At 34.2% G+C, this 21716-nt stretch overlaps 1 protein-coding gene across 4 annotated transcripts in view; it reads left to right on the top strand.

The window, feature by feature from the left end:
* The window catches only part of DIAPH2 (diaphanous related formin 2), an 813387-nt gene that overhangs the window by 659791 nt on the left and 131880 nt on the right, over window positions 1-21716 (top strand). For 3 of the 4 annotated variants that reach the window (XM_081278193.1, XM_081278192.1, XM_081278190.1), the window contains one exon: window positions 4876-4971. In XM_081278193.1, coding sequence (XP_081134319.1) covers window positions 4876-4971 — 96 coding nt within the window. Of the gene's footprint in view, window positions 1-4875; window positions 4972-13591; window positions 13707-21716 lie in introns of those variants that run through there. The other variant, XM_081278191.1, reaches the window with a different exon arrangement.

Genomic DNA, 21716 nt, shown 5'->3' with positions numbered 1-21716 from the left:
GATACTCCACCTGTATTGGCTTTAGTTTAGTAGTTTTCAAAGTCTAGTGATATGGAGTGGGGTTTTTGGTAAAGGAAGGCACTTAAGTCTCTAGAATAATAAGTGTTATTCTAATTAATAAAATTTGATTAAAAGGAAGTACAGTATAGTTTCAAACACTGAAGTGTTCAGATATTTTACATGCTAACAAGTTAGCCTGCCTCCGTTTAATGGATGTTGACCTAGGACACAAGACTCCTGGGTCAGAGACATAGAATTCCATTGTTACTCATGGTGTAGCAAGCAGAATGAGCTTCATGTTTGTATTGCTTTTTATTGTCTTCCAATTCCCATAGGATGGTGTAAAGTTGTGACTAGGTGGATGCTGAACACAGTGGGTTTGTGTCAATGTTTGTAAAATGTATAGAAATGTGAAAAATACACAGAAAATTGTCCCTACGTAAGTATGTGCTAGCCATCAGGAAGTAGTCTTGCACAAAAGTATAAGAGAGATAATTATCAGGTTCTATTTTTAATCTGTAGCCTCTCCAAACTCTTTTGGGGAAATTAAGTCAGCAAACATAGGTAAATGTTGACACTTTAAATTGAGATCAGGAGGCATTCAACATCTACTGAATGATAAATACTGTGGGAAACATGAAAAAGAAGGTTAAACCCATGCCTTTCATTTTATCCAGTGATAAGCAGCTCACACAGAGCTCTGGAACTAATTTGGGAATGAAAGCTTATGAAGTGGCCTCTGAATCAATACTTCTCAGCCATGCCCATGTATTAATCATTTTAGTGGCTGAAAAGCATCACCAATTTTTTCCTTGATATTCTTTCACTCAGTATAATACGTATTATAAGTTGTAAGAAGGTACATCATTCCATATGTGTTTGATAAAATTATAAATTTATTTTATTTTAAATTATAAAAAACACTTAAAACTATTTTTTAATTTTAAACTTATAGATCAAACAAAGCTAGTCACATGTAAGTAAATGTTCATGATTCTATTAAACTGGAAATTCTAAGTAAACCAATCAAATTGTCAAAACACAATTTGATCATAGATCAAATTTCACTGAAATTCATTCAAAATGAATTTCAATCTTCAAATGATCATGTTGGCTTCCATTTTGTTTTAGGGAGATTCACTAAAATATAAAGCAATCCTATGATTGTATTCACAAAATTTGATTCAGTAGAGTTCAATATTTCATGAAAATCACTCAGCTTTTTCAAAACTTATGAATGGAGCAAAGGAAAAAGTAATGAATTGATACCCACATTTCTTTCCTTGAATATGCTCATAGTTATTTTGTATAATACATATGTGATATTTACAAACAGTTTTTTGTTTGTTTTTTAGCAGAACCACCTAACATGTATATTTGGCAGGGGCACTAGAAACCCCAAGGGGATGAATGTTGGTTCTTGGGAAGATAGATAGAACAAAATCTTAGTTATTGCAAAGGTTTGGGGGTCCTCCAAAGGGTCACAGTACAGCAACAGATATACAATACATCTATGACATTAAATTTTGACTGTAGGGTTCATTAGGAAAACAGATGTCTAAAAAGGCTCTGGGATGGGGAGGGGCTATGATAATGAAGAAAAGGATGATAGCCTAGAAGTGTTTTACTAAGTGTTGTCAGGTGGCACCCACTAAGTTGAGCAAAGGGATTTATTTTTAAATTTTCTCTCTGTCATATTTTTTATTTCCTACTTTTTAGTCTAATCACAATATAATCCTATTAAAGAACTTTAAGAAAACAATATCCATAATGTCCTTATATTATAAAGTATTTTATGTTTGCATTTATTTCTTGTAAACCATAAATATATACTGCTTTGAATTTTTTATCCACTTATTTACATATATTCATTTTTATGTAATCTTTATAATTGCCACTTTTACAAGGCTACATGAAATTCACTTACGCTGCTCTTTTCTCTTGTTTATACTTGTATATTTCTGAAAATTTCTTCCCCTTCTTTGTAGTTCTGCTTTTCCTTACTGCCTATTAAAATTTGTGGTCCTAGGCCATGTGTGAAGTTTCAAGCAGCAATGTTGGTCAGGTGACATTAATTTCATTTAGACAGGAGGAATAAATACAAGAGGTCTATTGTGCATCATGATGGCTACAGTTAATAGTCACATACTATATACTTAAAAATTGCTAAGAAAGTAGATTTTAAGTGTTTTACCACAAAATAATTATGAGGTAATAATACATGTTAAATAGTTTTATTTAGCCATATCCTGGCATATACATTTACTCAAACATCATGTTATATACCAGAAATACATATAGTTTTTACTTGTCACTTAAAAAGTTTTCAAGAAGTTTAAAAATTTGAGGTCCTCCAGAATTGCATTTTCTGCCTCCCACTCTCCTTTTGATACACTATATCAGGGTAATCTCATCCATCTTCAGATGACACAGAAATCTTTAGTTCCAACCCACATTTCATTTCTCGGTTGTACACCCATATATTCAGATTCCTGCTGGTTATCCCTATATAGCTATTACTTAGGAATTTCTAGTAGGTCATCACCTTTTCTCAAACTGTTTATCCCTGGTCATTTAGAATCCTTTCCCTCCTCCTCAATCTGTTCTCTCCCCAGCAAAATCCTACTTACCATAATAATAATTTCAAAATATCTGTCTTTTCTCTCTGGTTTCTCATTACTTCAGGACTTTATGTTTTATTTAGATGATTATGCTTTGCTCCTGAAACTTCCCCTGTCTTCTATTGGAGATATTATTATCCTTTATAATGCTACCCAGCAAGTCTTTCTAAAATATAAATCTGATCAGTTCACTTTGTATTATTTTTATCTGTGCTGTACAGTACTGTAAGCATGAGCTACATGCATTTAATGAGCACCTGAAATTCAGCTAATATGAATTGAGGTATGTCAAAGACACCTACAATTCTAAGACTTAATCTGATAAAAGGAATGTAAAAATATATCACTAATTTTTGTAGATATTTATTTCACTATTTACTTAATATATTGAAATGAATTTTGTAGGGTTTTTAATTTTTTTAATATGACTGCCAGAATATGCAAAATGATATGGCTTGCATTTGTGATCTTCATTATATACCAATTAGATAGTACTGACGTTAGGGTAGTGTTCAAATCCTGTATCATAGAATTATGATCTGGCTAACATATGCTTTGTCCATTTCAATTTATGCTAGCTATTGTGCGGAGCGGGCTTTCTCGGGTCCAGGGCTGTAATTCAGTTGTGGAACACTTGCTTAGCATGTTTGAGGCCCTGGGTTTAATCCCCAGGACTGGGAAAAAAAAAAAAAAAGATGGGCAGCTAGTCTTATTCCCTGATAGATCTGGGTTCACACCTGGGCACCTTTGTATACCAGCCATGTGAAATCTACATTTCAGTATCTCTAAATTAAGTATCTACTTCATAAAATTTAATTCTCCCTGGTGCATTCTAGCCTGTCCACCTTCTTTCAATTCTTCTTTTCTTTCTATTGAAAAGAACAGGTAATGGTTCACATGTGTCTGAGACCTTACTGAATATTAAAAGTACACAATAAATTCTCTTTTCCTATTTAGTCATTGGGGCTCTACTTGCCTTGTCCTATTTTCACCAAATGTAGGACCTGAGAACCTCTGTGTTTCCCCGTGTTTTGTATTTAATATCCTGTTCTATATAATTTATTTTAATAGAATAAATTATTATAACATTGAAGAAGTTTCAAGTTAAATGATTTTAGCTTGCTCTTGTCCCATAGGAGATTTTTTTCCTATGATCTGATACCCCATAGTTAATTTGATGCCCCTTAGTTAATCTGATACCCCAAAGAAGGATTTTGATTTAATTTTGGAGTAACATCAGAAACAATGTCTTCTCCCTCACACCTCCCTTCTCCTCTTAGCCATCCTGCCTAAAGTATCTTCTACCCAAGACACACATATTTAGCTACTGCTCAAAGTAGCCCCCTAGTTAAATTCATTTCCATCAGTTAGGCCATTTGGGATGAGAATGCTCAGTTCCCTGTGGATTTCCCACAGCTTAATAGAGTTTTTGGTAATTGACACCTTGAGAAAAATGCTCTAACAAATCTTAAAAGTGTGTTTGATTACCACAGTTGTTAAAGATAAGAGTAAGACAAAATGTTTTAAATGTTGTTTCTGTTAGGGATTTCTATGAACATCTTTTGAGTATACCACTTATGGCTTCTTAACAGTTTTTTTCCCAGAGGAAGAGTTTAAGCACAGGACAACATTTTGAAAAGGAAATGAGACTTTGGCTGATGTCTCTCAAATGTAGAATGTGGCCTTTCAGATAATGTGATCACCTTTTCTTTATACAATGTCAGCATTTCAAAATGAGTATAGGATATGGATTAGGTAGGAATTGAATGCAAATGTGTTTTGCAAATAGTGTCTTTTGAGATAATCACAGATGATGGTTGAATGCTGAAGGTATTAATACAATCAGTATTTAACCTTGTGTAACTCTGCTTCATCAAATTGTGCCCTGCACAATGATTGCATTAAGCTGGGTCAGTGGTTTCTTGCTTAGGAATATCTTATAAGAATCTTAACAGGAAGGCAGCAGTAGCTGATCAGCTACTGTTTATTTGCATACTGAGCGTGTCATCAATAATACAAAAGACAAGGTCTTTAAGTTGAAAGAACAGTGGGATTGGCATGAATTTTGCTTAATGGTGCGTAATAAGCAAAGTAGTCTGTGGTGCCAGAAACTGACAGGATCCATTATGTTAAAACAGATATATGTCTTTAATTTAGGGGTATTGTGTAAATCTGACAGGAGTTTTTCCCTTTATTTTCCTGTAGTTTAGCTTTAATTGCTCCAAGATTAATTCCGATTTCTTCCTTCCTCCAGAGGGTGATGAGACTGGTGTGATGGATAATCTTCTAGAAGCCCTACAATCAGGTGCAGCATTCCGAGACCGCAGAAAGCGGATTCCAAGGAATCCAGGTAATATCTACTCTAGTTCACATGGTCTTATCAAATCTGAATGTTCAGAGCCAAGTACCCCATGCCTTCCAAAAAAAGAAAAATAATGAAATTTTCCCATACAGGCTTTTTTAAACAGTTGATCTCATTTCATGTGTGAAATCTCAGCAGGCATCTACATCTACATGATTGCAAATTTCAGCTCACTAAATGTATCTTCAAATAACTGTACACTTTGCAAATATATCAAATATAAGGACTCCCACTGTGTTTAATATTAAATATTTAATTGTTATTTTATGAACATGTGGTTTGGGTAGAAGGTGGTTTAAAACCAAGAGTGTAATTAAATCATAAAAAATAATTGGCCCCAAGGATGTCACATTATCTATTCACAGGTAAGGAAACTTAGACAGTGCCCGTTTCTAAAGTCCATTTTGCTTTTGTAGTACAGTAATATAAATAATAGTCTGTTATCCATGTTAATAAAGGAAGAAGAGTCACAGATAATTCAAGACCCTCAAAAAATCACAAAGCACTGAAACAATTTTTTATGAGTGTAATTGATTGATAACAGATAAAGGTGCACTGTGAAAATTGGTTTGAGGGGGGAAGAACACAAAAGAAGCAAAATAAAACTTCTCTCACTCAAGTGCAACTAGAAAGTTGGCCTCCTTATCTATTCATACCTTATGGCTGAGTAAATAATAGTTCCTCTCAGGAAAATCCAAGTAGTCCTAACTGTCCACCTCCACCATGAGGTTTTATGTTTTCAGTGCATTTCTTTCTTAAAGTAGAGGAGGAAATTAGGTCTGTTGATTTTAAAAGTCTTCTTCATGGGCTGTGATACTATATTGGAGAAATAAATGAAAAAATAATAGTAAATATGTAAACTACTTAATTTAAATTAGCAATATTTGACTTGGATAGCCTATACTTTAGAAAGTTTTCTTTGATCCAGCAGTTGTTATAAGAATGGAAATTCATAGCTTCCAAGATCATTGTAATTGAACAAACTAGTGAGAGAAGTAGAACCCAGTGTAGTTGTTCAGGAAAGCTTTTGGCAATGGTGAAGTTCATGATGGAAGCAAATTTAAGTTATATAAATCTTTTTCACATTTGGGTGAATCCCGAAGGATAATAGATAACACTCCATCTCTTCCCTTCATGGATGCTCTGTCGAGATTAGCCTAAAGATAAGATTTCATGTAGAGGAGAGAAGTGTTTTGGATAGAACACAAGACTGCTTATAAAAAGCAGAAATTGAAAGTAACCCAAAAAGAGTCAAAGATTGGAGAGAAGAAAATGGAAATCTGTATTTTTATGTTTATAATAAAATTTTTAAGGTATACTTGCCTGGCAGAATGCCAGAGCACTACTACTCTACAACTATGAGGAAACCATGCCACCTATCTTCAGTCTTTAAAAAGTGAGAATGTTCTACGGTGGTATCAGAATACCTTCCACCTCTTAAGGACAATAAAAACCTTCACTGCTCTTTGATGAACTATCAGAACAATAATAGTGAAAGCTGAATTGAAATAGTAATTTTTGTATCAATAAGTAAAAGCATGTTATTCTGGGCCATAAAAGGACTGCTGTAATCTTTCTAGTCTGCTTATTTTAAAACTACACATTTGTTAAGGCCCCTTCCTGATAAGTCTCACACCTCATACTGATTCTAGAAAAGCTGTACTGGAGAGAGATCAATCCTTGGGGGTTTTCTGAGCCTGATACTCTGGGGAATGCAGTGTCATCAACTGTGAAACACCAAGAATACATTCACAAACTGTATAATTTTATAGTACTAATTCCAAGTCATCTAAATTGTTATTTTTGGTTTGTAGCTAAAGTGCCCCAATTAACACATAGGGTCAAAAATGGTGCATTTAAGTACAGCAGTCATTCCGATTGGCAACAGCCACAGCAAATATGCAGAGGCAAAAAGAAACCAGCAGACAGGCAGTGGCAACAGTTAGTAAACATCTTGGACATCAGTAGAACAGGAAGCAAGAGAAGGGGAGGGGAAGGCACAGAGTTTATAAGTCTTCAAAACCTCTTCTGTCTGCTTGCCTCTTTTATAGAAGTGGCAGAGCCACAGACTTTTAGAGATTTCCTCTTCATCTTGACATTTCCTAGCTAAGTCATCTTTTCATGAAGGTCCCCTGTTGTTTTTGCTTTCTTAGTTACCTTATTTGATTCCTTTCCAAGTTCCCATTGGATTTGGAATTGTTACCCTTCCCCTGCTCAACACAAGAATCCTTGTTCCTTTCTAATAACTTCCATTTCAACATGATGAGATAAAAGCAGAAAAGCAAAATTATGAAGAATGGAATTTTCCCCAAGGGAAGTAAAATACAAAAAAAAAAAAGACCAAAAAGTTTCACATCAGAGTCTAGCACAAACAGCAAGGATGTACTCTGTTCTGCTTGCCATTTCCATTATTATCAGTTACAGATAGAAATTACTGTATTTACACAGCTCAACTATTGTGTTTCTAATTGGAATGTTTCCAATTGTGGATTTAAACAAAATGAGGTAATAGTCTGTATTTTTTATTAGCAAATCAATATATTAAACAATGATATGATTACTTGCCTGAATTTTAACAAATCTTCTACACTGGGCCTGTTCCCCCTCCCCAAGACCATGACAGTGACATTAGATAAGTTAGAAAGAGCTCCCAAATATTGTCTACTTCCCATTCAGCTGAGTGTGCTGTTTCCGTTAAGAGCATAGTTCCTGTGAAGGGAACTATGCTAGATGTGATGGAAGATGCAGAAATAATAAAGATAAGATTTCCTTAGTTATAAAAACCTTGTGTCTAGTAAGAAAGATAAAAAGTACAGAAAGACTACAAAATAAGGCAGAAGATAAAAGAAAGCAAAAGGTGTTAATAACATACTATGTAAGTTCAAAGAAGGAAGATAACAAGCTTTATTGAGTATATCAGAAAAATAATCATGGAAGAAAAGGTTTTGCAGGATGAATAGAGATTTCAACAGTGGAAGCTGGCACCACATCATTAAATACTGAAATGAGACAGTAGGTGTAGCATGTATTTCTTTAGGCAAAGGAATCTAATGGAGGTTTTTCAGCCATAGGAAGATGATCAAAGTTGTGCATTATGACATTTAAGCTATAGGTGTGTAAGAAATGAAGTAGGAATCTACAGAAACATTGTTAAGGGGGATAACGTAGAGAGAGAAGAATATCTAAAAGTCAAAGATAACTCTAGGGTTTTGAGTTCAGTTGACTAGGAGGACAAGTAGGTTACTAAACAGTTAAGATCAGGAAAAGGAGTGGTGGTAGTAGAAGATAAATTCATTTGGGGACAAATTAAACTAGAAAGTGGTAGCAGAGCATCAAAATCAAGATTTACAGAAGGTTCTTAGAAATATGGGTATAGATTTCATAAGGAAATGGTTGGGTACATAAGCATTCTGATTATACGTTGTGAAATGAAAGAGATTATTGGAGGGATTATTAACAAGACAAGAGAGTCAAAGATAGGACCTTGAAAATTCTTCCATTTAGGAGCTAAAAGCAAAGAAGAAAACTGACAAAAGCCAGTTGGACAGGTAGGAGGAGAATCTAGACATTGTACTAGAAGCAAAGAAAGACAAAAGTATTCAGAAGGCAGAAAGGGTAGGCATTTTCAACAATGACATATTATATAGTGGAGTCAAAAAGGATAAACCCCAGTGATTTCTACTTGGGAGCTTTCTAATTCCTTTGTAAAGAATGTCACTTCAATATTATAATATAACTAAGAGCCAGAATGTAGGAGCTCCACAGTGAGTAGATGGTGAAACTATGGAGATAGATAGTATTCGTTCAACATTTAAATAGTTTTATTGAATGCCTCCTCAGTGCCATATACTGGTTTAGGTGCTGAGGATGCAAAACCAAAGAGGATATTTGTCTTGAAGAGCTCACATACTGTTCAAGGAAGTGTGACTATAAACTGTATGATCTAATTAGAATGCAGTGTTCTGTAATAATGATAGGAATAGTGTACCTGTGAAGCATGGAAGTTACAGGAACTTCCCCCCAACTTTTCTCCTCTCTCCTTTGTGTTAGCATAAAGACTATTCTTTCTAGAAGTTTGGGTGAAAGAAACATCTGATTTTCCCTTAACAACCTAGTATAGACCTAGTGTCTGAATTTTTATCTATGAATTTTGATAAATTCTTCTTGACTTTCTTTATCACCACTTAAGTTTTTAAGTCCTATATGTTTATAATCCATGTGGTAAAGAATTGCCCACCAATATTCCTTACTTTGTCATTATAAGATCAAATATAGGGAAAATAAGCACATAAAGAAAGACCTCACAGGAGTGAGAACCACACTTAAAATACAAATGCACAACTCCACATGAGTTTTATTACTAGATAACTATAGATACTTAGAACTTGCTTGTTGTCCCCCAGCCAATGACTTCTTTCCTTGCCTACTATAAAGAAATATAAATGGGCTTCTCAGCAATAGGTACATATCTAACTTAGCTATTTGGGCTAAGACTGGATTTTGGTCTTTAGTTCTAGCCATTCATACAACTCACAAGAGAAGCATTATGAAGAAATGAAACCAAGAAACAGAATAAGTATTTTTGGTTTTAGAACCACACAGGGCAACCAAGAAAACTGAATTTAAGAAAACAGAAGAAACTCAGGAAACACATGATCCCAGTTTTATGTATCAGCAAGATAACAATATAAATGAGAAGGTATAATTTACCATTTGAGAATAGAAAGAGGACAAGACACAGTGGTATATACCACAGAGGGAAAAACAAGGTCTAAGTATTATAGAAAAATAACTTCCCAACAAAACAAAACTCACATTTCCCCAGGCCTCTATACTTCACATAAATAACAGAACCCCAGTTGTGCTGGCTGTTGTCTCCTCATACACATTCAGGACCTCTGAAGCATTTCTGGAAGTTCTCAGGGAACATTTCAGAAATAAAGACAATCACCCACTACTGTTCCTCCACTTCTGCCTAGAATACCATGTATTTCATGCCTGCTGCTTTCTATTGCAGCTGGGATCCTGAAGCTTTCACAATGCCAAAGCTTTACAGTGGTCTTTGGCAAAGTATATATACAAAGGTACTTCTGTCTTCTTTTAGGGAGGCACTCCAGCTGTGTACCAAAGTAGTACTGCTTATGTCTCAAAGTCTTACAGGCATTTTTTGTAGAAACAGTTTTAAATTACAGCCCTCTTGATATTCTAGGATATGGCCCCACTAAGCAAGGTCCAAAGATAAGCCCATGGCAAATTCCATGTAGCACTCAGTATCATCTTCATTCCTTGATGCCCTTCTGCTTATTATTGTTTTGTTATTAATAAGCCAAGCTGATCATTCATTCTAAGCTGTTTAGGTCTTTCTTCCTCAGGATGAGCTCTCCCTCATGAATTTCCTCAGTTTTTACTTTGTAAATGCTGAAATCCTATGCTAGCCCACCAAACACCATTTAGTCTAAAGTGTATTCATTATGTTCTGCTGCACAGTTAAAATTGACCAAAAATATAATGCAAACAAATACGCAAACAAAATCATGGCATTCATCCAATATAGTCAACTGATCAGCTATTAGTGGCTTGGCAACAGTGCTAGTACCCTAGAATGCAAAGATGGATTAAAGAATGGTTCTTGCCCTCAAGAACACAGAATCTCATGAGAAAGACATATTCTCTCATCCTTCACATGATCCCACTTGTATGTATCAGCAAGATAACAATATAAATGAGAAGGTATAATTTACCATTTGAGAATAGAAAGGGGTCAAGACACAATGGTATATACCACAAGCTTTAACAATGCCAGAGCTTTACAATGGTCTAGGGATTGGTTCCAAGATCCCCAGTGGACACCCAAATCTGTGGATGTTCAAGTCATATGAAACGGTGAAGTATTGGCGTATATATGATCTGTGCACATCCTCCTACCCATATACTTGACATGATCTCAGATAACTTCTACCTCCCAGATACATTAAATAATCTTTAGATTACTTCTGCCTAGTACAATGTAAATGTTTAGATGTTGCATTATTCAAGGAATATAAGAAAAAATGTAGTTTATTATAGATGCTATTTTTCATTATTTTTAATCCATAGTTGGTTAGATTCACAGATGCAGAACCCATTGAAATAGAGGGATTACTATATATGATATAAATACTATGAGTGTGCAGAAAGTGCTAAAACTGCCTAGAGAATTCAAGAAGTTTCATGATGAAAGTAGCTTGTGAATTGTATTTTCAAGGAAGAATAGTAGTTTGTGTATGAGAGAACAGGAGGGAAAGACATTTTAGATAAAAGAAAATGGCAAACACACAGGGTGGAAATATAAAGGGGTACGAAGGCAATGATAGAAAGTTTGTTGCAGAAAAGAACTCTTTAGATTCTCTAAAGGAAGAATGTCTTTTGTACCTTGAATGCTGAGGTTTGAAGAAAGGAAGTAAGGAGAATGTAAACATAAATTTTATCTCTATAAGAGATTATGACAGGAAACTTTAAGTACTTTCAAAGATCTTACATGAAGTTGCCATATTTGATTATTATGCCTGATTTTTCGTCCAGATATGTGACCACCTCCCCTTAATTCAGTCATGTTTATTGAGCATACAATGCATGGTGCAGCTAAAAACCTTATCAGTCTAGAATACCTAGTGTTACACATGGAAGAAAGCACTTTCTCACTCGTTATGTGTGTTTCATTCCCTTCTAAAGCAGAGCTTTAACTGTCTAACTCTCATAAGTTAAAATGAAGATCAATTGTGGCCCCCAGAGAAGAATGGGTTGGGATAGAAAAGAGATATTCTTCAATTAACTGGGCAGAACCTGGGGGAGAGAGCAAAGTGCAGAAGGCAGCAAAAACTATGGGAATAATCCTTAGAAAATCTTCATTAATTATAGAATTGACTGGTTTGCAAGTGGTGAAAGTCAGGGGTGGGTCGGTTATTAGTACATATGTAAATAAAGGAGATGGCAGGGAACAGGCAAATCAAACACTCCATAGGCCAGCCACATAGTGTTGTCAGCAGTGTGAGTTAGCTTGATTACTCTTTGATTACTCCTTGACAATAATCAGTCAGTGAATACCAGGAGTCTCAGGGATATGACCGAGATGAGATGATGGTTATAAATATGAGAGTGAGTGAGATAAGCTGAGAAGAAGGAATAGAACAGTGGAACAAAGACAGAACTCAGGAGAAAACATTTATGGCAACACTGGTTCTCAGCCCTGGCCCCACAATGGAATCACTTTGAGGTACTTCTAAAAAATACATCTAATTTCTCTCTGAACCAATCAAATAAAAGTCCATTGGGTTGAAACCTGGGTAGCAGCATGCTTTAAAATTTATTTGGGTGATTTTAATATCCTACAAAATAGAAAACTATCCATTTATAGAATTAGTTTGGAAGCTGTATCCCATAAAAGAGAACATGAAAGGATTGATTATGAACATAGAAGATGAGAAGAAAGTCAGTGTGGTATCACAGAGGCCAAATGAGTAGAGCTTTTCAAAGAAAAAATGTAGCATCAGATATAATTGAGAGTATCAATAAAATGAGCATTGAAAATGATCCATTAGATTTAACTATCAGGAATTCTTTGGTTCACCTTAGCAAAAGCAGTACTAGATGAGTATATTGAGGTAGGGAGACGAGAGATGGTGTAGATGTCAGATTGCAGTGAGTTCTAAAATGCTGTTAATTTTTAAAACCATTTAACTTAGAATCTTGTAATTGATGTTTGTCTGTGTTCATTATATGATTTTTGCTTGGTTGTTGTTATTGTTTGTTTTGTTTTGCCTTCATCTCATTTCACGAAGTTTTACTTTTGGAACACATACATATGCATTGATTAGTAAGATTTAGGTTTGCATTAAAGATGCTAGAAACAGAAGATTGCTATGTAGACTGTCCTTGATCTTTCTTTGACAACTAGTGAACAAATTGAAAATAGACCATTTATGTGCTATTTATATGCAAAATTGTTCTAAGCAAGCACTGATGATGTTCTCTGTAGAAATTTCAATCATTTTTTGCTTGTCTGTTCTCCTAACAATATAATCAGCTCTGCTGCACATTTCTTCATTGGTGATCTCTGTAGGACAGTAGGAGATAAGGTCAATTCCAGTTGATTTTTATGAGAAAATGAATATAGCAGGCTTCCTTTAGATATTGGAATGTGGGAAAACTTAGAACAAGCAATTATTATGCAGCAGAACATTTCTCTTAGTAGTTTTAAATCCATGTCAACAATTCATGGACATGTTAATGTTGGGAGCTAAGCTCACACAACTACCTGATTATTAACAAACCTTCAAGTCAGGAATAAATGGTTGGGACCCTATTTGTCAAGTTTGTGATATCAGTAAGCAGACACTTCGTGCATTTGCAACTACAAAAACTGACAAGGTATTAATCAGATTGCCATAAGGACCTAAACTTTTCTAGAAAATGAAATGCTTTCACAACTTAAGGAAAATAATTGTTTTAATTGGTGGCCTTGAGTATGGGTTCATTTTTCTAATGTGGATACATTGGTATATTAGCATTTTCATATTAGCATTTTCCTTAAACAAGTTAAAAAATGTAAGCTCTGCTTTCTCTTCAACAGTTACATCTGCTGGCCCAGTGGCCAAACAAGCTGGATTCACCTGTAAATGAACGTACTCCTGGCCCTTCAATTTCTGTTATACTTTGGATATGTATCTTCTGTGTATTAAAACTTGAGCATCACTCTGGTTTGTCCCTTTCCTTGTGCCCCATAAAGTAATAGGGGGATAAAGTGAAAGAGGGAAAAAAGGGAAGATGGGAGGGAGGAAGGTCCAGGACAGTGGGGATGTTCTTTGATAATTTATCAGTACCTTTTGCACTTGCAAAAAAAAAAAAAGTGAGCCTAAATAACACAGTCCATTTTCCCAGGAAAGATTTTAAGGTTATGGTCAATGTCAACACTCTTCAAGATACAGATGATACAAATTTTTAAAATACTACAAAGATTATAACTGTATATTGCCATTAAAAGATTGTGATTTATTTTCAACATCTAGCACATAACTCAATATAGTATATGCTCTTGATAACTGCTTAGTGAATACTTCACAATTATCAAAAAATATTGAATCTACAAGAAAGCCTTTTCAATTTATTGTACTGAAAGCTATCTCTGAAGTTTGAAATTTGAGGGATGAAGGAAATAGAAATTTCATTCTACATCATAGTAAATGGAATTCCATTAAAGCTGAGTTTATTTTATGGGCAAACTCAAATGCCCTATGTATGTTACCTTCACACGACCTTTCTATTCAGTAATGTTTAGGCTTCCTAAGTGAATAAAAGTGCTAACTTTATATAAAAAACTAAATATAACTATATGTCATTACTCTTACCTCTTTTGTGCTTGCATTTGACTGCCACCTCTTTGTCATTCTTACCTTCAATCCCAGTTTGTTCCACTAACACCTAGCTATTTAGAAGACAAAATTCCTAAATTCTACCAGGAAAAATAAAGGAAAAGTAAAATGACAATCACAGCCTTTTTGTTTCAGCTTAACATATCTTCTCATAAGTCTTTGCAAATAAACTCTGTAAGACAGAAGCAGAAAGAAGTTAGTGAATCTTCCTAGAATAGCATTAAGTAATTAATTGCTTTTCCAACTTTCTTGCTGAATTACTCAGGAGAACAGATCTTTCTGAAATTTAAGGTTTTCTCCTAATATGTAGGAACATTCTAAGGATTTAAACTGTTTGTTTGAGGGACTTCTGGTATCCACGAAGGTATTTCCCTTTCCACCTGGGAAGGTTTTAGCTTGAGATTTTAGCTTTACTGGTCTGTTCTATTGTTTGTCTAGCACAGATGTAGTGTACTGCAAGCAATACAGTACTCTCTGGGAAATGAACAAGATTTTTTTTATTTCATACATTATTTACAACTCTGCAGTGGCTTCAAAAAGTCAATGTATATCCTGGACACAAAGAAATGAAAAGCACAAAAGCATAGATATGATTGCCATATAGTTGTTTAGAAAGTTAATACTATTATACATGGATTTCTCCTTTATTGCAACATTATAATACGTATTAGAGGTTTACCAGCCTAATGGCTATTAATCAAAAATGTGCATGCTTATTTTGTTTCATAATAAACTAATAGAGTATATTTAAATATGTGGAGCTTACCTATAAGTAATCAGTATGATTTTGTTTGGATAATCCAATGTTTATTTTAGTCATGTTTGTGACATCATCTCAGTTGTGTATATCAGGTCTATTTTCAGTGACAGAGATAATGAAAAATGATGGTGCTTTATATATAATTTTTCCTATTTTACTTTATTGTACCAAACATAAACATTATTGAATCCTAAAGAAAAAGGACTAAAAAAATTCTGTTATGTACATTTTATTGTTTTAGTCCAAGTTTAAGTGAATTCTTCAACACGTATCAAGTGCATTAACACAATTTCATTTAACTAAATCTTTTAATCCCCCAACATGAAGTCACCAAGAAAATGCCCATCCTTAGTGATTGGTATAACAAATTAGTGAGTAATGGGGCCAAGATAGAAGATAAAATTAGAAATGAAGTTCCAACATGAATTTTTAGGACATTATTAGAGATATTTTTAAAAAAAATGTTGAATTCAGGTGTGATACAGCCTAGGAAAGACAAATGGGAAGAAAAATACTCCATCTAGCAATTTGAATATTTTTTCACTAGCCATTAATAAATACTATTGATTAGTTTGCATGGCTTATTTAGAATTGAAACTTCCTGGGAAGGGAAGATACAAAGCAGAGAAGAAAATATTATGGTCAAACTAAATGCTGCCCATACAGATTCTGTATGGTGTAGATTATCCTGAGGCTTCCAATCTCTTTATTTTTCTCTTAATTTCTTGGGGTCCTTTGCATACCACTTTGCCACTTCCCTCCACCTGCTTCAGAACATTCTGCTTCAGAACATTCTTGTTCATTCATTTATCTTGCTCACAGAACTGTTTCACAAGTCCATTATCCTAATTCCATAGTTCAGACATTAGCTCTGAGTGAGAAAAGCAGGAAATAAATACAGTTGCTTCAGCATTGTTTGAGGGCTATTTATTTCTGTTCCATCTTAGCATTCTGTCTATTTGAGGGGGAGGATAAGACTGACATGACAGTACATACTACTCCAAATAAATGCTCTCTTACTTTATGGGAAATTATTCTGGTGTTAGTAGCAGGGTAGGACAATCAATGAAGTATGTTCAAAAGGGATAGAGAAAAATTCCTGGATAGAACTCTTGGCTCCCAGCCTTTTATTAAAAATTATTTCATCATAATTGGGATTTACAAGTGCTTGTGATGTTATGTAAGGCATCAAGTAGACAAGCAACCTTCTATATCGCTATGCCAGTGATTTCATCAATTAGTATAGACATTTGCAAAATGACTACATAATTATCTGACTCTCAAAAAATTGTACACTTTTTTTTTCTAATTTTGAATTTTTCTTTTTAGAAATACATGACAGTAAAATGTATTTGGCATATTATACATACATGGAGGATAGCTTCTTATTCTTGTAAATGTACAAGATATGGAGTTACATTGGTTGTTTATTCATATATGAGCATAGCTTTCTTATGTCCAATTCATTCTGCTGTCTTTCCTGTTCCCATCCCCCCTCCCTTCCCTTCATTCCTTTTGTTTAATCCAATGAACTTCTATTATACTCTCTTTAAAAAAAACTCAAAGGGGAAAATATATTTTTATGAAACTTCTTCCAACCACACAGTGGTGCACATTTATTGACAGCATAACAGGTAAAAATGTCATCAATGAAAAAGGAAAAGTTGCAGATTTCAACAAGTAGAGCAGTTGATAGATTTAGCATTTTTTTTAAAGTCTCTTCACATTCAGTAAGGACAGGTCATAATTCAGTGCTATTTCAAGTGAAGTATTTGATTATTAAGACAGATAAAACAAACAAAAAAATGAAAAGCACTTCCCTTATAAGCCAACTGATATTTTAACATGTTTCTCTGACATCTTGAAAATGAACACCCATGCTCATTTACTTTTTGTTTTTAACTTTGAGTTAGAAGGGGGATTCTACACTGTGTGCATTTATCTGTTTACCTAAACTGAAGCATGGTACTTGTAAAGTAGCATCATTGATTGATTGCTATTTTTCAAAATCAAATTATACAAAAATACTTTTATTATGCATATCTTCAAACTGCTATTTAACTTCAGTTCTTGACCATCAAATAGGTCCTGTTCTACTAGATGATTGGGTTATAAAAGTTAAATGTCGGGTGGGGAAAATAGAAGCTCAAATTTGAAGTGTGACGTCTTCTGGATTCTTTTCTGGGATCCATAATATGGGGTACATGTCCTGGCATAATTGAAGGTAAAAAGGGTAGTGGTTGGGTGAAATCCATCATAGAGTATCATTTCCTAACTGTGTGTCCAAAGCTGCTTTTGTTCCAATTAGCTATGACCTTTTCTTTTAGCCTTGGGGTATGAGATTATTAGAGGCAACGGTTTCTGAATTATTTTCTTTCTAATATTAGTTTAAGCAAATTTCCTTGCAGAACTAACTATTCTTTCATAGCTCCCCCCCCGCCCCTTCTGCTGCTTCTTTTCACTAAGCTGCTAAATCTTTCGCAGAGGAATTAAACGTGATGTTTCTAGAAACATTAATAGCTTGTGCCCTTTTCTGAACGTCCTACTTCAGAAATATTGCAGCTGCAGTGATATTACATGCAGTCATTTCTTCCTGTTTCTCTCAGCAGGGAAGTTCCAGCTTTAAGGTAGATGCAAGTTCTTTTATTCCTGAGTAGTCTCAGAGATTCTCTTTTTCTAAAGGATGTGAATGCCTCAGTGAGGATTTCAAAAGCATATTGCTTCTTTGTCCACTTAGTTCACCTCAGTTGACTATGCAGTTCATAGGAATAATGGAGAGTGGGCAAAAGAGTATAAATGAATGATTGCAAATCAACCCGGCTATTAGAAAACCAACCCAAAGCAGGGGTTCTACTGTCATAGTAACATCATCTCTACATGTAGTTCTTTAAATGTGGATGTACTCCAGGGAAAAAACTCCACAGGCAGTAAAACATCAAAAAATGCAGCTAAATTGAAAACAAACCACTTTTGCATTTTGTATTGCAGCTTTGTGGCCAAATGAATAAAAGAGATTTTTTCATTTTAATTTTTTTTATTTGTCTTGTTTTTGGTGCAGAGAAAGACAGGACTTGGCTAAGACTTGACTTATTTATCCTTACCTCTCCAAAACATGTTCTTTATATGATTCTTCTAAATTTCCCCAACATACTTGTTATTTTCTTTGTTTTCAATTTTAATATCATACTATTTATGAAATTGTCACCACTTTTGAAGTTCATTTTACAGAGCTGTTAGTTTTATTAAGAGAAAAATTATTTTCTATAAAGTAGTTAATAGAAAAAAATTAGTTAAATCCCATTCAAATAATAGACAAACTTGACTTATTCAACTTTGACATCTAATTTGAATCTTTTGTGCATACTGTTCTGGAAACTACTACCACTTGTGATATTTGAATAAGAGGGAACAAAATAGACGTAATACTTCTTTTTTACTAGCTTCAAATTAATTTTAGATTATACTGAACCACATCTACATTATTAAATTGAGAAATTCAATGTTTACTCCAAAGTGTTCTCTTCTAACTCCTTTAATAATGTCAAGATTCTGCATCAGAAGAACAAGGGAATTATCATATAAATGTTTTTCTTTTTTAAACTAACATGAGGTTAAAAATTATTTTTTTCCACACTTATGATTCTTTTAGGCTAATTGCAATATAATTCCACATGAGTAATTTGTAATACTGACTACCAGCCATGTAAACAATGATGGAAGGAGAAAGTTTTAAAATAACAAGAAGTAAGTCTGTATTGAAAATGCTAAATATCATCAACAATTTTGTAGTTTATACTTTTTGAAATAAGTTAACTTTGAAATGTGTAATTAGATTAAGCTAGAAATGCATCTTACTTATGGTACTGCTTGTTATAATTCATAGTTAGCACCAGTACAAACTGATAATATGAAAACCTCACAGATTTTTACTGTTATTTGTACCCATTTTTGTCAGCTATACAAATGATAAAAGAATAATCAAAGAACTGATGGCTTAATATAATGGCTATTGTGTTCTAAATATCTTTTGTGCTTTGACATTAAATGTCTCTCTTGCCTTGGTATCTACTTTCAAAACTACTACCCATTCCTGGTACTGTTTAACTAGGGATATTAGTCCTTTGACAGTGGTGTATGCTATTGACAGTATCTTTTAATTTGCTTAATTTCCTGACATTTGCTATGTTAATTTTTTTACTTTGGTATTTTTTTAATGCCAGATTTGTGCTTAAAATAGAAAAACCCTCTACTAATAAGATTTAGTCATATCACCTAAGTACTACAGAGTTGTCCCAGATGTAATAGGGAGAGATAAAGAAGGGATCACAGATAATAAATTTGCCCTGCTTTCCCCACAAAGTTATTACTGCAAGCTTTAAGTCTCAGCTTTTATTGATAAATATAAATACCAGTTATGTAAGGAAAGCCTATTCCTATTTATAATAGCATTCAAATCTGGTTTTAGTAATTGCTTAGGCCAAACCACTCCATAAACAGTCCCAAGGCAATTTGCAAACAGGTATTTGTTGCATAATCCTTTTTTATTGCATATGAATTTTATTTTATTATTTTTGTAATTAAAGCAATAAAACTTAATAATATTTCCTGATAACTAGCAGGTAAACAACTTTATACAATATAGGGTATATTTTATTTTCTGAAACAACTGATGGTCATTCAAAAGAAAGATTGTTGGGGAGTGGTGGGGGAAGGAGGTTAGTATTTTCAATTGGTTACCAGGCTTTTAACAAAACAATTCCTATTATAATCCTAAGGAATTTCATCTGACTAAATCCCCACTCAAATGACAAACAAGGAGTGAGAGCTGTAGCTAAAAGAACAAAGGGTAATGGGGGGACCTGTATCTGAATGAGCCCCACCATGGTGCCCTTTAGAGGGTCCCATTGTACCCTTGGTTAGCACCTCTCACCATTGCTTATGAAAACACTTAACATTGAATGATGCTGTATGTCTTTTATTGTACTTACTAAAATTGCTTATGCAATTTCAATTGGCTATGGTGTTTATCATGTACTGTCCTAGGTATTATGTAGCATGGATTAGCCTAAGAAGCAGCTGCCTTTTTTTTTAGTGCATCAAGTGATTATTATGTATTGTGTGAATATCAGTTCAAGTTTCTTGAGTGCTGTGGCATCTAGATGAAGAGTAGTAAATAAACATTAGGCTTTTAAAATAAAAAAGACTTTTATGCTATTCTTCAATTTCTACATTCTCTTAAAATAAATGGTGGCTATTGGACCCTTTTATTTCAATAAAAGATAAACACGCCCACTGATGAACACATATAAATCTGCACTTTAATGTTAATGGAAGTTACACATGGGTATCAAGAGGTAAAACTCAAAGAAGATACTATAAAATCATGTTATAGCTCAGTTTTCAGAGTGTTTCAAACCTGAGGGGCATTGTTTCATGTTTTAAGTTTGTATGTATACAATCTCTAACCTTCAATATCCTTGATAAAATGGCTTTTAAATCATAAGCTTGGTTTGTTTCTTTAAAATATGGGGTGGGGTGCATTGTAATTATAAAAGCCTCTTTGAAAATTGGACTTGGTAAAAGGATCTATATTGTGTGTGCATGTATGTAGCTCCTTTGGTGTTTGTTAAGAGTAGTAGGTGCCATTCTCCTATTTTCCCCATTCTCTCCTTAGACTGTTTTAGGTCATAGGCTTTCTCCTTTTGCTTTCCTCACCTCCCCATGACGCCTGCCCTGATCCCTTCAATTGCATTGACTCTTTTCTTTCTCTTTTCATTTCCCAGGAGAATCTGAGAACTCTTAAGTCCCACAATTTACTGAACTGCTGTAATTATAGCCTGTATCTTTTATTAAAATAACTACATGCTATGCTTTTCTGTGGTAGTACAGAATAGTAATGCGATTAGCACCCTTCATTAAGATGTACTGCCCATTTTGAGTGACAGCTTTAAGTCACAGGATAATTCTCCTACACAATGGTCTGTACTTTTTAAAAAGGAAGAAGGGAAGACTTGTAATTGAGGAAGAAAACTAAAATCCTCTAGAAAATCTGCCATTGTTAATACACCCAACTCTTCACCCCTACCCTCCAAAAAAGATTTTTAGTCAGTGAAACTTTGAAAATCTTCATATTGATAGCACATTTTCCATACTTTAATAAGTTAACCCCAATGTCAATCACAAATGAGAATACTTGTGTTTATTTCCCATAGTGACTGTGAAGATAAAGTGAGATGGTGACAATTAAACTTCTTCCAACCTTTTAAAATATATTTACTTTAAAGTCAAACAGTTTTAAAGTATTTTTGTTATCCAGTGTATTGTTTCTGTAGCCAAAATAACTGACAGAAACAACTTGAAGTAGAAAAGGTTTATGTTGGTTCATGATTTCCAGAGGTTTAGGCCATGGTCAGCTGACTCCACTGCTCTGGGCCCAAGATGAGATAGAACATCATGGCAGATGGGCATGTCAGGAAAAAGATGTTAATCTCGTGGTAGTTGGGAAGCTGAGAAATAGGAAGATAGCATAAACTATCAGGTGTAAGATACAATCCTTAAGGGCACAC

The sequence above is a fragment of the Spermophilus citellus genome (genome assembly GCF_964194105.1).
Source record: "Spermophilus citellus genome assembly, chromosome: X".
NCBI classification, from domain to species: Eukaryota; Metazoa; Chordata; class Mammalia; order Rodentia; family Sciuridae; genus Spermophilus; species Spermophilus citellus.
This window is presented reverse-complemented; position numbering and strand designations above follow the sequence as displayed.